General features: G+C 34.6%; 1 protein-coding gene across 26 annotated transcripts in view; it reads left to right on the top strand.

Annotated features, from left to right (window-relative positions):
- The window catches only part of FIP1L1 (factor interacting with PAPOLA and CPSF1), a 76112-nt gene that overhangs the window by 48408 nt on the left and 11349 nt on the right, over positions 1-16355 (top strand). For 14 of the 26 annotated variants that reach the window (XM_059161344.1, XM_059161255.1, XM_059161454.1 and 11 more), the window contains 3 exons: positions 9549-9575; positions 11588-11642; positions 13058-13113. In XM_059161344.1, coding sequence (XP_059017327.1) covers positions 9549-9575; positions 11588-11642; positions 13058-13113 — 138 coding nt within the window. The remainder of the gene's footprint in view (positions 1-9548; positions 9576-11587; positions 11643-13057; positions 13114-16355) is intronic. The other 12 variants (XM_059161470.1, XM_059161380.1, XM_059161461.1 and 9 more) reach the window with 1 other exon arrangement.

Raw genomic sequence — 16355 nt, 5'->3', positions numbered from 1 at the left:
ATTTCCTTCAAGAACTTTTCTTTTGCATTACAATTTGACTGTATGTTACAAGAGGCCTAGCTTTCAGCTAGGTATGCTTTTGACATACCTTCCTCCCTAAACTTAGTCATTTCTAGCTTTTGATTTAAAGAGAGAGATGTGTGATTCTTCTTTCACTTGAATACTTAGAGGCCAGTGTAGGGTTATTAACTGGCCTAATTTTGTTACTGTGTCTCTGGAGAAGGAAAGAGATAAGACAATGGCCAATTAGTCAAGCAGTCAGAACACAAACAACATAATGTTGATTGCCATCTTATATATGATAAGAGTTTGTGATGTCCCAAAACAGTTACAGTAGTACCGTCAGAAGATTACTGATCAGAAAGCACCATAACAAATAAAATAGTATAAAAGTTTGAAATACTGTGACAATTACCTTAAATGTGACACAAAGGCATGATATTACAAACCCTTCTGGGAAATGACTCCAGTGGACTTGCTGAAATAGTGTTGCCACAAACCTTCAGTTTGTTAAAAACACAGTAACTACGGAACACAGTAAAGAGGGCACAATAAAATGAGGTATGCCGGTAATGTTAATTTTCAATTACATGCTTTCCATATTTTAAATACCTATCCACATTTCCTTTGATTGCTTATTCTGTCATGCTGTTCTGTCAACATTTAAGGATACTGATTGAAATGAATTTTGATGCTGGTTTAAAAGCAGTATCTAACTGTGGTATATTTGCTGGTGGCAGGGAGACACCAATTCATACAAAATCCCAAGTATCTGGAGATTGAGACTATCTGAATTACTCCTTACTTTTACTAGATTGTGAGCTGTTGGGAGAGAAGGTGGTTTGCATTTCCGTCAATGTTTCCCAACAATGCTAGTCACAAAGATCTTTTGTATACTTGGCGTTCCCTAAATTGGATAGCTGATTGAGGTGACATATATCTGTATCCATAACACCAGAGAGACTTTTAGGTTGACAGTTGGTACAGTCACCCAGACACTTATCAGAGTGGTTCTGAGCTTTTCCATAACAGTATGGCTATATAGATCCTTACCCATGGACTATAGGCCTTGAGATTAAAGCCATATTTTCAGTGACCATTTACCACAGAACCACGTGATTACAATGTATTCTATAGAGGTCACTGTGATTTAGATCACCATTAGAATCATAAGCCGCTAATAAAAGAAAGCTGTGGTTGAGGAGTCTTTTTATAAGTTTGCCTTAAGAAGTACTCCATTTTTCTTAGAGAAACCTTGGGTTTCCTTTTTGCTTTCTTGAGAAATACTAAATGCAAAAAAGAAAAAAATCCTTTGAGAATTTAAACATTAAAATATGTTTCAAATGCATATGCTTTCAAGGCTATAGGCCTGTATATGATGAGACAAATACAGAAATGATCTGCTACACCCCTATTTGGGGCTTCATGCTTTCAGTGTAATAGTAGAGTAATAGTAGAAATTTAACTGACCCTTGGGCCACCAACCCCGGTCAAAAATCTACATTACTGATAGCCCATTGTTGACTGGAAGCTTTACTAATAACAAACAGTCAGTTAACACATATTTTTTATGTTATATTATTTTTATGTTTTTATGTTTTTGAGGAGGGTTATAAGAGCCTTGCTCTGAATTAGCCTTTGGCTTAAGGGAATATGGTGGCTGGTTTGGTCTCCTCTCCAGACCATTCAAGACTTTCTCTGTATTTACAGTAAGGCTGTTTTATAGCCTTATTATAAAAGCCTGTATTCTTATAATAAAGGTAGGCAGAGTAAAGAAAATGTTAATATCATAAAGAAGAAAAAATGCATTTATAGGTCTGTACTATAAGAAAATCAACATATGGGGCGCCTGGGTGGCTCAGATGGTTAAGTGTCTGCCGTCAGCTCAGGTCATGATCTCCAGGTCTTGGGTTGGAGCCCCATGTCAGGCTCCTGGCTCAGCGGGGAGTCTGCCTCACCCTTTCCCTCTGCCTCTCCCCCTGCTGTGCTCTCTCTGCCTCTTTCTTTCTCTCTCTCTCTCTCATGAATAAATTTTAAAATCTTAAAAAAAAAAATTATGTATAAGTGGATCTGTGCAGTTCAAAGCCTGTTGTTGTTCAAGGGTCACTTGTAGTAGCTAATAGCAGCTAATATTTATTGAATGCTTATTTATTATTAAAGGTACTGTTCTGAGCACATTTCATGTATTAATGCAGTATGCTCCTTGACAACAACTGAAATAGATTTTATTCTGATTTTCTAGAAGAGAAACCAGGACTCAAACGAGTTTAAGCAGTAGCTAGGAAATAGCAGAACTAGCAGGTGGTTTTGTCCAAAAGCCTGTTTTGTTAACTGTTTTGAATTGAATCATGGCATCATGTGTATATTCACCCCAAAAACGTGTCTGTTAAAACTTGTTTGGTTTTTTCCTTTTAACTTTTCCCCTCATATTGAAGTGCGTGCATCTATATTTCTGGGTAGAGAAGTATATGGAGCCTGTAAAGAGCAGGAACCAGATTTTTTTTTTTTTAATCCAGTTAGCTGAGATTTTGCTGTTTGCCTGATTTGTGTTAAGTCTGTTTACTGAATAAACCAGTTGTGATATACTTGTTTATTGGAAGAAGAATTGTAAAATTAAAAGATTCGTGTTATAGTGCAGTTGATTTTATGGTACTTTTTTATGTGGTAAAAATATACATAATACTTAATTATTCTAACTATCAGTAAGTCTCCAGTTCATTGGCATTAAATACATTGACAAAGTTGTATAACCATCACTATGTTGTATACCTAAAACTTTTTCATTATGCATAATGAAATTGTACTTAGTAAACAGTAGCCTTTACCCCATCCCGAGGCTCCCATGGCCTCTATTCTTTCTTTCTCTGTGAATTTGCCTATTGTAGGTACTTCGTGTAAGTGAAATCATTACAGTGTTTGTCCTGTGTCTGGCTTATCTTGTTTTTTAAAGTAATTTAATGTTTGTAAACTATTTTTTTTTAACTATGTACAAACTAAATATAAACCTTAACTTTAGATTTTCAAATATTAATTTTCTTAGTATCATCCTATTTTATCTTCATTTTTAATAATAGAGTTTATTGAAAGAGAGAAGACTAAATTTATTTTAGCTCATTTCTTGTTATACTAATAAAAATCAAGGCTCATGTGGCTATGGTTCTGTAAATCTTCAGAACAGTTAAAATCTAGCTCAGGATTCCATTAAGTTGAGGAAGGCTCTTTGCCTTACTGAGATACTAAATAGTCCAATTAGCACAGACCACAGAGCACAATGATCCCTGCTTTTAAAGGTGGATATAGGGTTTAGCTGTTTATCTAGAGCTTAAAATGGGTGCAATTCTGCATTTTAGAAGGAATTCCTAAATTTATTCCTAAAAACTATTACCAAGTACATTAGTGTCTCACTAGTCATGTAGTACTTTGAATTATATGCACTTAAAAATTGTGTTCATTCCTTAAATATCTTGATGATTTGGGGTTGTAGCAGTGACACACATGGGGTTAGGGAGAAAGGCAGCTCACATCTGTAGTCTTTTTGCATTTCCTCTAAAGCCTACATTGTAGATTAGTTTTCTGTTAGCAGTCTAGTTCCAGTACAGTGGCTCTTAAACTTTTTGGTCAGAGAGCACTTTATACACTAAAAAGAAATTACTACAGTCTCCCAAAGAGCTTTTATTTATGCATAGTACGTATATTTTTTGTATTAGAAAGCTGTGAGGTTAACATGTTATGTAAAAAATACTCATAATAAACCCATTACATATTAGCATTAACATGTAGTGTAAAGAGTGGTCTCGTTTTACACTTTGACAAACTTTTTTTTTTATATATATATAACTGTGTGGCTTAATAGAAAAAAAAATGGATTCTCCCGTTTTGTTTCTGCATTAAATCTTTTGTCATTTTACATGTCATGTAGCCTCTAGAATACTTTATTGGACACTTGTAAGAGAATGAGCATGAAAATAGCAAATAACATCTTAGTATTTTTATGAAAGTAGTTTTAACCTTGCAGATTCCTTAAAAGGATCTTAGGGACTGCCTGGAATCTCCAGGTGACACTTTAAGAACTGCTGCTTGGGCAGAAGCTTGGACTATTCTGGATGAATATTATCCACACGCTTGAGAAAGTACAATTTTGAGAAGTTAATTTACGAATATAATATTTATTAAGCTAATTTTTATAGTTCTGTAAGATTTTTGGTCTTACTCAGCAAATCTGCTTATTAACTGATGCTTTTTGCCAAAAATAGATTTTCCAGAAGTACCTTTAAAAAAGAATTACCTTGAAAAAATTTTTTCTAAGGTTTTATTTATTTGTTTGTCGCAGGGGGGGGGGGGAGAGAGAGTGAGCGTGTATACAAGCAAGGGGAGAAGCAGGCTCCCCGCTGAGCAAGGAGCCTGATGTGGGACTTGGTCCCAGGACCCCCGGGATTGTGACCTGAGCCAAAGGCAGCTGCTTAACCAACTGAGTCACTCAGGTGTCCTGAATTCCTTGAGATTTTTAAGAACTGTACTTATCTTTTCTCTCTCTCTCTTTTTTTTTTTTTTTAAATTTTCTCTTTTTTTAATATTAAAAAAAACCCAGTAGCCTATCAGTATTCTCAGTAAACTCAAAATAGGCTGTTATTTTTAAAGGGCAGATGTTAGACTCTCTGTGTGTATGTAAGATTGATGCACAGAAAAGCATGTAGTGGAAGATAATATTTAGTATTTGTGCTGCCGAAGCGAGCACTGGAAGGTAATATTTAAAGATTTTTATAAACCTTGACTTTATGTACTCAATTTCTTTGTGCAGAATTTACTTACAGGCTTGACTTAGAAGTAGAAATCAGTTAGGATTAAAATGAGCAAGCTTAGATTTGTGACATAATAAATGTGCTGATGAAATTTAGAAGTTACTAGTGAGAAATTGGAAGCATAATTTGCATAATTCTGCCATGTTTTCTTTCACTTGAACTTAATAAAGAAATGATAGGTAGTTATTAACACATATTTGTTAGTTGTTGCGGAGTAACAAATCACTCCAGAATGTAGTGACTTAAAACAAGATATATTTATTGAACAGTTTTCATGAGTTAGGAATGTGGGGAAGGCTTAGCTGGGTCCTCTGCTTCAGTCTGCCACAGACTTTGGAATGGTCATCTCAAAGGCCTCACTGAGGAAATACTCTTTTTCAAGATTATCCACCTCTTTGTTACAGTCAGGATTCACTTCTTCTCCTACATGGCAGCTTGCTTCAGGAAAGCATGCATGCCAAGAAAACCGTAGAGGATTCCAGCAAAATAGAAGCCACTGTCTTTAGTCTAGTCACAGAAGTGACATCCCATCATTTTGCTGGATTTTGTTTGTTAGAAATAAGTCATTATATGCAGCCCGTGCTCAGGGGGAGGGTATAAATACCAAAGGTATAAAAAGGCATAAATAGGGGGCACCTGGGTGGCTCAGTCATTAAGCGTCTGCCTTCCGCTCAGGTCATGATCCCAGGGTCCTGGGATCGAGCCCCTCATCAGGATCCCTGCTTGGCAGGAAGCCTGCTTCCCCCTCTCTCACTTCCCCTGCTTGTGTTCCCTCTCTCACTATGTCTCTCCCTGTCAAATAAATGAGTAAAATCTTTGGGGAAAAAAAGCTTAAATATCTGCTATCAGGGATCCTTAAAGGCCGTATCAGAGGCTACCCTAGCATATATAAACTCTTTTCTGCCTTAGAAAAACAATGATGGGCTGCATTGAGAATGAGTTTATACACAATTTTTATTTGTTGTTGTTGTTGACTGCAGAGCCTCTATTAATTTGTGCAAATTTAAAAAATATAGTTAAATACCTTTCAAAAAGTATGGGGCGCCTGGGTGGCTCAGTGGGTTAAAGTCTCTGCCTTCAGCTCAGGTCATGATCTCTGGGTCCTGAGATGGAGCCCTGTGTTGGGGCTCTGTGCTCAGCAGGGAGCCTGCTTCCCTTCCTCTCTCTGCCTGCCTCTCTGTCTACTTGTAATCTCTGTCTGTAAAATAAATAAAATCTTTAAAACAAAAACAAGAACAAAGATATCACAGGGCTGCTGCCTTTCTATTTCTTTGCTTCAGTTCCTTTAGTTCCCAAATAGAATTTCAGGTCCCCCCACCACCACCAGCACTACATGCTTTCCCCTGAAGAGTGTGCATTACTGGAAAAAGTCAATCTGATTCTTTCAAGTTAGCATAGGCTATCATATAGCTCAATTATTTTACTTAAGGGTGTCACATGCTTTGTTCGTTTCATGAAAATTTGAAATGGAATTTATGTGTATTGAATAAAAAGCTGTTAAGCAGTGCAATCTGTAGAGAGGTTTAGGATCTGATTTATTGATTCTCGAAGTATGGTCGCTGCTCAGCAACATCTGCATCTCCTTGTTAGGAATGCAGATTCTCGGACCCCATTCCAGACCTACTGAATCAGAAATTCAGCAGACCCAGCAGTCTGTGTTTTAACCATTTCCATTTTCCAGGTGCTTCTGATGGTCACTAAAGTTTCAAAACCAATAATTTATCCAGTCCTGTTAGAACTTGAATCTTACTTTTCCAAAAGCTTTGGCCTACAGTACTAGAAATCTTACTCTTATTACTGTTATGCAAAGCTTTCCAGGGAAATCAACATTTTTGTCCTACTCCTTTTACAGATAAAGGAAACAGTGAAACACAGTACTTCCCTCGTGTCATTTCAGCCTGTTGGTTAGGCAGCACGTGTGTTGCTCAGAAAGGTGGGAGTGTTGAGAGTGAGGACAGGAATTTTTGAGACCAATTTTCTTTTTCCTTGTGTTGTTTTTCTTTTGCTAACAAAAGTCAAATACTAAATCGTAAGTTTTGAATAAGAATTACATTGAACCAACACTGTCACATGCTAAACTTCCATATTGCATTTTGAAAGTACATCTGATAATACTACAGAATTGATTTGTATTGTGTTTCGTCAACTTCGTGGCTCTTGTTCAGTGAACATTTACTAATAAAGATTTGCATTGAAATATCTTAGATGAAATACAGCCCTCACAAGAAGGGCCTTTTTTAGTTCTCACGCTAATCTTGTGATGAGTAGATAGTGACTAGAATGACATCTTTACATATAACATGAATTTTCTTTTTGTGAATTCTTTCCAGTTGATTTTTTAAAAACCTGTCCTATAATACTGTTGTAGTGTGATTAAAATTAAAAGCAGACTAATTTTAACAACCTTCAGGGCATATTTAATAATTTGGTTATAAGTCTTTTTATCTTTGTTTTCTGAAAATTTGACAGATTATAGGTTTTTGAAGACTAAATTTTGAGAGGCCTGACTAGTAATTTCTTAGTTATTTTGCATGAATTCACATTTTAGTGAGCTGTAGTGCATTTTAGTTAGAGTGATATATGTTGCTCATGTGTTCATTTAAGTAGTTTATTAGGATTATAGAGTGGTTTGCTGAATTTCATACAGTTAGCTTATACAGTTCCCCACCCCACCCCCCCGCCTTTATCTGCAAGGTCTATGTCCCAGGAACCCCAGTGAGTACCTGAAATGGTAGATAGCATTGAACCTTATATATGCTATGTTTTTTTCCTCTTCATACATAACCTATGATAAAACTTAATTTATAAATTCGACACAGTAAGGGATTAACAATAATAAAATAGAACAATTATAACAATATACTGTAATAAAAGTTTTTTGAATGTGATCTCTCCTTCTCTCTCTGAAAATATCTCAGTTGTACTGTGCTCACCTTTCTTATGATGACATGAGTTTATAAAATGCCTATGTCCTGAGATTAAATGAGGTGAATGGCATAGGCACTGACATACATAGCATTAGGCTACTGTTGACCTGGCAGTACATAAGGAGGAGGATCACCTGCTTCCAGAATGTGGTTGACTGCGGATAACTGAAACTGTGGAAAGCATGACTAAGAAGGGACTACTATACATATAAAAAACAAACAAAAATGTATTTTAAAAACTAGGTCACATAGTGAAGTTAAACAGTGCTCTAAAAGACTTTATACTGTTTTAAAGAAAATTACTTAATAGTAGATATTAAGAAAGTTCAATATGCTCTGCCTTTCTTTTCCCATTTAGTATGGTGTCTGGGATCTTGGTAGCTTGTATTGTTTGCTGGATTCTTTTAGTTCAGTAATTTAGGAAACAGCAAGGTAACTTCAGGATGGAAGATAATTGCCATTAAGTATAGATTGAGTTAGTAGACATTTGGAGGTCTAATGATTTTTGGAAAATAATGGCTTTACATGTCTTTTACATATCGTTTTCAGTATTGTTGGTATTGTAAGTTTAGCATATCCTTTTATTGTATGGGTGGGTGGTTAAATCAGGTGTTTCATTTTCCATTTTAAAGCCACTGGCTGCCTTAAGATTTTTTTTTATATAAACCTCTTATTCTGGTAAAACATGCATAGGAAAATTCCAAATTATTAACAGATGTTTCCATTGACAAAACATTTGAAAGTAATTGTTTTCCTTATTTTTTCCCATGCATTTAATTAATGAATTTGACTTTTTTTCCCCTCTTTTGGACTAATTTTGATGCAGTTTTTAAGATAGGATCAGTAAAAAAATTCTACGTTGAAGTTATGGTATAAAATTTTTTATGAAAAAAACTTTTTTTTCTATTTTCCTACTTAGAAATGTCATTTTTCTTCAAACAAAAAGAATTTGTATATCACATAACTTTTACATTAGGATTTAAGGGCTTAGAAATGTCATTTTTCTTCAAACAAAATGAATTTGTATGTCACATAACTTTTACATTAGGGTTTAAGGGCACATTTGACCAATGTAAATTGAGAATGTTATTTACACATAGTATATTTCTTAAAGTTTATAATGTGTGCAAATGAACGAGAGTCGCTCAAATTAGTATTTCACTGACTCCTATAGATAAATTGTCCACATTTAATGTGCCCTGGGGGTGTATGTATATATGAATAGGCTCTATCCCCCTTTTCCACTCCCACAAATTAGAGCAAATAATAGCCTTTCCTCTAGTCCTGTCAACAATAGTGAAATGACCCAAATCAGCATTTGAATGTCCCACAAAATTTAGTTACTAAAGTGAAAAGTCATCATCTTCAGAGTTACCTTGTATTACCTTCAGTATAAAGATCCCATTGATAATTTCTCGATTAAAATATTAAATAAGATCAGATGTTGATTATCAGACTTAGTGTTAATTTCATGGAGTTTGATATTTGTGCACTAAAAATGCACAAGTGTGCTTTTTCAACTGATGTCTAACTTTGTTTGTGATTATACCTAGTAGGGGAAATCTTGTTACCAAGTTGTTAGACTGGGTTTTCATCAGGAAGTCGGATGTTATACTGGAATTGTTGGTCCTCTGCAAGAAAACAGAATGCTTCTTTTGAGTGAATAAGCCAGGAAAATGAGGCGAGGGGTTTTAAAGGTTTTTGGTTTTTTTTTGTTTTTTTTTTTTGTTTTTTTTTTTTTTTTTTTTTTTGGTGATGGCATAAATACATAACAGGTTATAAAATCCAATTACTATATTAAATTTCATCACTTGTTTTTTAGGTATTCCAATAACTGTACCACCTCCAGGTAAAACTTTTTTCATGTTTTCTCCATCATTGTTAATAAACATGAAATTTCAAGCTTAGAGTTACAGGAGGGACAGTGTCGATATGGTTAGACTATGGAATAGGCTATTGGGGTTTCAAGGTCCTATTTTCAGCTCTGCCTTTGCTTCATTCCAGTTTTGATTAAGATACTTAGTTTTCTTATACCTGTCTTACCCATTTCTGTAGAAACAGCGATTCTGAGAAAATTCTCACCGTATCAATTTGTTCAAGAAAACAGTATGGAATATAAAATAAGACTTTTATGAAAAAGTTTTTTTTCAGACCAGTGAATTTTTTTATATGATAAAGCAACTGCAAAAGAAGAGAAAGATCATTTATCGAGACTTTATCATGGTTTCTGATTTTTTTTTTTTTTAACCCTGCTGGCAAAACTCAGTATTGTGAGAAAATATATTCTGAACTGTACAGTTAGATAGACAGACAACTGGTCAGTCAGATGGTGGTTCTTAGAGTGGTGAAATTGTTGATTGTTGTAATGGTGTGATCAATAGTTTATGTGGGACCAAGGGTGGTTTTCCCCACTTTTTCAGTGTTTTAGAGTGTGATGCAAATATGATAGCAAGTGTATTTGTTATTGAATTCAGTATCCAGAGCCAAAGAAAAGGAGAGTTGACCATGCTTGGAAGGGTTTGTCTGAATTCAAAAATGGCCTTGATAAAGAGAAATAGGGGAGTTTAGGTAGCATGGGACAGTACACGTATTTAGTTGTGGAATAGTAAGTCGCTTGATTGTGTATCAATGTGGCTGAAAAAGGCTTATCAGGACAAGTCATAAAAGAACCATTGGTGTGTCTAGTTTAAAAGGAAATGTGGTTGAAAAGCTGTTTAAGACAGGATTGTGGTCATTGCTTAACTTCATAGCTCTGAGATGCTTAATAGAGGAGTTACAGATCTTGAAATTGGGTATAGTGAAGATAAGCATGGTGAATTTGAAACAACTTGTAGCAGTTCCAAAAAGTGATTTAAATGGACTTTGAGAAGGGTTTAGAGAACTGGGATTCATTTTTACATAGAATACTAAAGGAGGAGGCTAGTGGAAGTGTTTTCAAGTATGCAGAGGGCGATAGAGAATATGATAATGGATTGCTTCTGGTTCTCATTGAGGACAGCCTATGAATTGTAGTGTGAGAGATCTAAATTCCAGAATTTAACTCATTTCCTAATAGTGAGGGTTGTTAAAACTTGGGAAGGAATTGGTATCCTAAGTTTTTTAAGTTGAATCTTAAAGTCTTATGTTGGGATGCTTTATTGCCTTTCTGAATTTGAAAGTGCAGAGTAGATAAACTGTTAAGGTCCCTTTTAGCCATATTCTGTGTTCTTTCATTTAGGTATTATGAATTATTGAGAATACAGACTTCATGATATAAAGGTGCAAATTATTTTCTCCAAACTAACAAAAACTATATTATATGCCCTTCTTTGTAAAATAGTTCTTTAGGGTTGTGCTATTTAAAACATATTTTATGAGGGATATTCTCAGCCTTAAGCATTTATATATTTACTGGTAAGATTTTATTTATAATTATATATCGTAAGGAAATTTCTACACATCTAAAACACAAAATATTTTTTGAAAGAGGTAAATGCTATTTTATTTGCTTTTCTTCAAAAGTATTTCAAGTATAACATATCTGTTGGCAATACTACTACCGTTTTGTATATGGATAAGGTAAGGCATTGAGATTAACTTTCTCATACTCACAAAATGGGCTGTGTGTGGTGCTGAAAATAAGACCGGGTGTCCTGACTCCCAGTTTGTGCTCTGTGTGTTAGACCAGATTGTTTATTTAAAGTTTTATTGCTCAGAAAATCTATTATTAAGTTTAAGCTCCATTTTTTTCTGTCCATTATAACATAGAGAAGCACATTATGTCCCCAGAGAAATTTAGTGATATGCAGCAACTTTGTTTTACACTTGACATTAAAAGTACATTCTGTTAACTTTTTTTTATCTTATGATTGAATGTTTCAGGTTTTCCTCCTCCACCAGGCGCTCCACCTCCATCTCTTATACCAACAATAGAAAGGTAAATCAGTATGAATAGGGTAAAACTTTATCATTGGTAGACTTTTGCCAGAAAAGCCAAATCCATATCTTGGTAGTATTTTCAAAGATTTAATTTTGTAAACATTAAGTAGTACCTGTCTTTTCAGTCATGAGTCTAGATCTATGGTAGTTACTTTTCTATAAGATGTTGAACTTAAAAGTTCGGTAACAAAACAGGATAGAGAAAACAAATGATGGTATTTTGAAATATCTTGCTTTGATTTGACACCCTGATTAAAGAAGCCTCTAGATTGGTAAAAAAGATTGGTAAAAACTTGGCTATAGTAATTTTTGAGGGATACCCAAAAGGATGACTGGTAATCATGAATAATAATGTCTGTTTTAGGATTAAGGAGGGACAGTTATAATCAGGAACCATAATAAAGGTGCCTTACTCCTATGGCCCGGCTCTATGTAACTTAACTTCCACAAAGGAAGCTTGGATCCATTCTGCATGGCAGTAACCTTCTTTTTTATACCCCGCATTTTTGGTTTATATTAGTTGTAATGCTGTATGTACTAAGGAGTATTTACCTCACAGATGGCAGTATAGTGTTTAACAACATAGAGCTTTGGCTCAGATTTGGCTCGAATTTTGGCTTCAGAATTCCCTAGCTTTGTATTGCTAGGGAAGGTTCATAACTACTCTTTGAGACTCAGTTTCCTTTTACCAGATGGGATTAATAAAGTTGTGAAGATTAAAACAGCTGGTGAATATAACACATCAGCACAATTCTTGGCAAATGGAATTCACTAAAAAAAAAAAATGGGACCAGTACTGTTTCCTTTTAAGTAACAAGTGAACTTTTATGAAAATAATGTATTTCTGAGAAAGTGATCCAAATTATATTAATAGAAAAGTTGTGAGAACATTATATCAATGGGATCAAACCATGCAGAATTTTCAAAAAGGAAATGATACAACTCACAACAGTTTTAATTGTGAAAGTATAAGGATTTAATTTTATTAGGTCTTTGTTAAATATATCTTTTTCTCAATCAGAATGTTAAAAAGTATTATTTGTTTATCCTGTCAGTGGGGCTGAATTTCTGAATTATTAAAATCATTTTTTAAGACTAACTTTTGGTGAAATCTCAAGTACTATATTAGCCTCAAAGTTTCTGTTATCTTGGGAGTCAAGCTGAATTGATTGGATTATTCACATTAAATAGTACTAGCAAGCTATGTTTTTCTTTTAAGTGGGTATTAGGTTTAATATGTTTTGAGGTTAAAAGCCTGTTTTTTATTAAAAAATAAAATTACACAATTAAGTTTTATCATTATATGATGGTTAAGTAAAAGTCATAATTCTGCCTTGATGTTTTGCATTTGTACCAAACTGTTAAAATTTAGAACTTATTCACAACACATAAAAATATATTTTTCTTCAACAGTGGACATTCCTCTGGTTATGATAGTCGTTCTGCACGTGCTTTTCCATATGGCAATGGTAAGTATTATTTTTAGTTGCCCAGATTCAATTTGAACCAGTACTTCAGTATTTTTAAAAGCAATCAAAACATACTTCCATCTTTTAAAATACTATCTCACGGAGCATTTAAAAATACTAATTGAATAACTAGGTCTTACATTCAAGGTTACTTAACAGAATAATTTTTTATTTTTTATCAACTGTACTTCTAAAAATTAAGAAATGATTGTACAGCAAGGATAGTTTTACCTTGCCTTTTCCTAAAAGGATTTAAGATTTGTCAACAAACTTAGTCTTTGTTCAGAATCTTGAAAAAAGTCCATTCTGGCTGCTTACTGTGAGGAAATTATGGATTTGTAGGGTGGGTAGCAAGATAGGACTGGCATAAATGCTTGATTTAGTTGGAGAGCAAGAAGCTGTTGGAATAATCCAGAGGAAGAAACGATGGTGTCTTATATTCAGGTAGTACCACTGGGGATGGAGAACACTGAATGACTCCAATGGCATTTACACACCAGGAGTTCTAGATCTTGGTGGCAGCTCAAGTGCCAGTTGTATCCTTCCATTTTCCTTCGAGGCTTCTCTCTTGGGGTGTGGTACTGTCCCTCAGACCTGCCTTATTCCAACTACATATATGCCATTCATTTACATCAAAAGGTGGTCGGTTGACTCATTTCAATGATTATAGCAATCTTTTATTATTTGATTGGTTGTTTGTTTATTCATTATTGCTGGGCTTCCAGAAAGTCTGGCTCCTTGGGTTAGAAACTTGCTTTTCCCTCTCATTATTTATGTCACTTTCATAGGTCTTTAGTAGCATAATTCTTCCTCATAAAGTTGAGGTTCAGTGAGACTACATTAAAACACCTTAGACCTGCCATTTAATAAACACCCAAATATTAGCTGTTATTTTTGTGATTATACCTCCCCATCTCCAACAAGCTCCCAAGTTCTCTTTCTTTTTTTTTTTTTTTAAATTTATTTATTTGACAGAGATCACAAATAGGCAGAAAGAGAGGAGGAAGCAGGCTCTCCGCTGAGCAGAGAACCCGATGTGGGGCTCGATCCCAGGACCCTGGGATCATGACCTGAGCCGAAGGCAGAGGCTTTAACCCACTGAGCCACCCAGGCGCCCCCAAGTTCTCTTTCTTTTCTGCACTCTGAGGCAGTGTAGCATAGGCCCTGCCATTACCTGGGGGTGTGTCCTTGGTCTATATTATCCTAGCAACTTGGGATAAGTTAACCTAAATCATTTTCCCTCTCTGTAAAATAAAGTTTGAGCCTAAAGTGCTCAGTACAGTAAAATGTAATATGTAAGTAAGCATTGTTAAATTATTTAAAATTTTATTTTTACCTTTTTTATGTCACTTGTTATTTTCTGCTTTGTCATGAGATTCCTTCTGTATTTGTTTGAATACACATGAACAAATATCCCCTATCAGAAAGAATAAGACTTCGTTTTTCAGATTACCTACAGCTTCCTTGTGGAAGATTTCATTTTTTCTAAATATTAATTAAGCATTCTTTTCTCTAAGTAAATTTTGATCAGTAAGTTTTCTGCTCACTCTTTACCAACCCCAACTCTCTCAGAGAGAAACATTTTTTTTAAATGAAGGAATTCTTTAGTAATAACAATTATAAAACATATTGCAAGAATTAATGAGAAGAAAGTTAGGAATTTTCTTCATCCTAATCAAACAAAACTGTGGAATGATGGACATTAAGGAGGGCATGTGATATAATGAGCACTGCCTACTATAGAAGACTGAGGAATCACCTCTGCCTCTGAAACTGATAATGCATTATAGTTAATTAATTGAATTTAAATAAAAATAATTCTTCTGCACTGAAAAAAAATGAGGTCAATACAATTTCTATCATATATAAGGAATATTTAAGTACCATGACACCTGCTTATATGATTTTTTTAAAGTATCTTGAATAATTGAACTTAATTATTCCCACCACAAAAAAGAAGTAATAATTATATGACTTGATAGAGGTGCTAACTATCATTACAATGGCAATTGTATTATAATAATATAATTATAATTATTAATTGTTTACAAATGAACAAGTAAACATGTTGCACACCTTAAACTTTCACAATATTATGTGTCAAATATATTTCAGTTAAAAAAATTGAATTCAATTTTTAAAAATTTTGGGGATGCCTGGGTAGCTAAGTCAGTTAAGCATCTGCTTCTCCCTCTGCCATTCCTCCTGCTTATGTATGCATGAGCTCTTGCTCTCTCTGTCAAATAAATAAATAAAATCTTTAAAAAAAGTTTTTTTGAAGAAAAAAAGGTTTTAGATACAGCTTCCTCTTTGTTAGTAATTCTGTTTTATCTTTGTTAATTTATTTAAGAATTTTGAAATGTACCCTCAAACACTATGACATAATTGTAGATGGAAATACTGATTTTTCTTGATGTGCATATTAAGATGGTGCTTATAAAATGAGACCTAGTTAAAAAGTAATCTTTGTAGAATTATCGAAGAACTGAAGAGAAAAGCATGTTTGATGGCTTTTAGTTCTTCTTATGGTCTGCATTGGCATTCTTCCATAAGCTTGTCACCCTGTTTCTTGATTTATGTAACTATGGCTGCCATCTTTTATCCCCCTCTTCTGATAGATGTGTATTTGGCATGCTTACCATCACTACCCCTCTCTTTTCCCTAGCAATGATTTTATATCACTATTTTTGTTCCTCCCTTTTTTCCTCCCCCCCCCCTTTTTTTAATATACATGCCCTTGGTTTCATGTACTGTCAGTATCTATTACTGTGCAAATTTCTAAGCCTTCACTGTCAGTATCTATTATTATTATGGTGCAGATTTCTAAGCCTTCGCCTCTAAGCTGACCAGCTTTGGTCAGCCATACTTCTGCTTAGAAACATTTATATTTGGGACACCTGGATGACTCAGTTTGTTAAGATCTGACTCTTGGTTTCTACGTAGGTCTTGATCTCAGGGCCCTGAGAACGATCCCCATGTCAGTCTTTGCTCTTAGCACCGAGTCTGCTTGTCCCTCTCACTCTGCTCCTCCCCTTGCTCCCTCCTTCACCCCCCATAAATAAATAAAATCTCTAAAGAAAAAAAAGTTTTTATCTGTCTTGTAACCAAAACTATCTGTGCCCTGATAACTTTTTTATTCTAAAAGCTAAACAATAGCCATATTTATGTTATTGTGACTATGTAACTACTGTATACTATAAAGACAATTCTAACACTTGAGCCCTGGAAAGGAGAAGATCCCT

This window comes from Mustela lutreola, chromosome 1 (assembly GCF_030435805.1).
Source record: "Mustela lutreola isolate mMusLut2 chromosome 1, mMusLut2.pri, whole genome shotgun sequence".
Lineage (NCBI taxonomy): Eukaryota > Metazoa > Chordata > Mammalia > Carnivora > Mustelidae > Mustela > Mustela lutreola.
The sequence above is the reverse complement of the archived record's forward strand: the minus strand, read 5'-3'. Positions and strand labels throughout refer to the sequence as shown.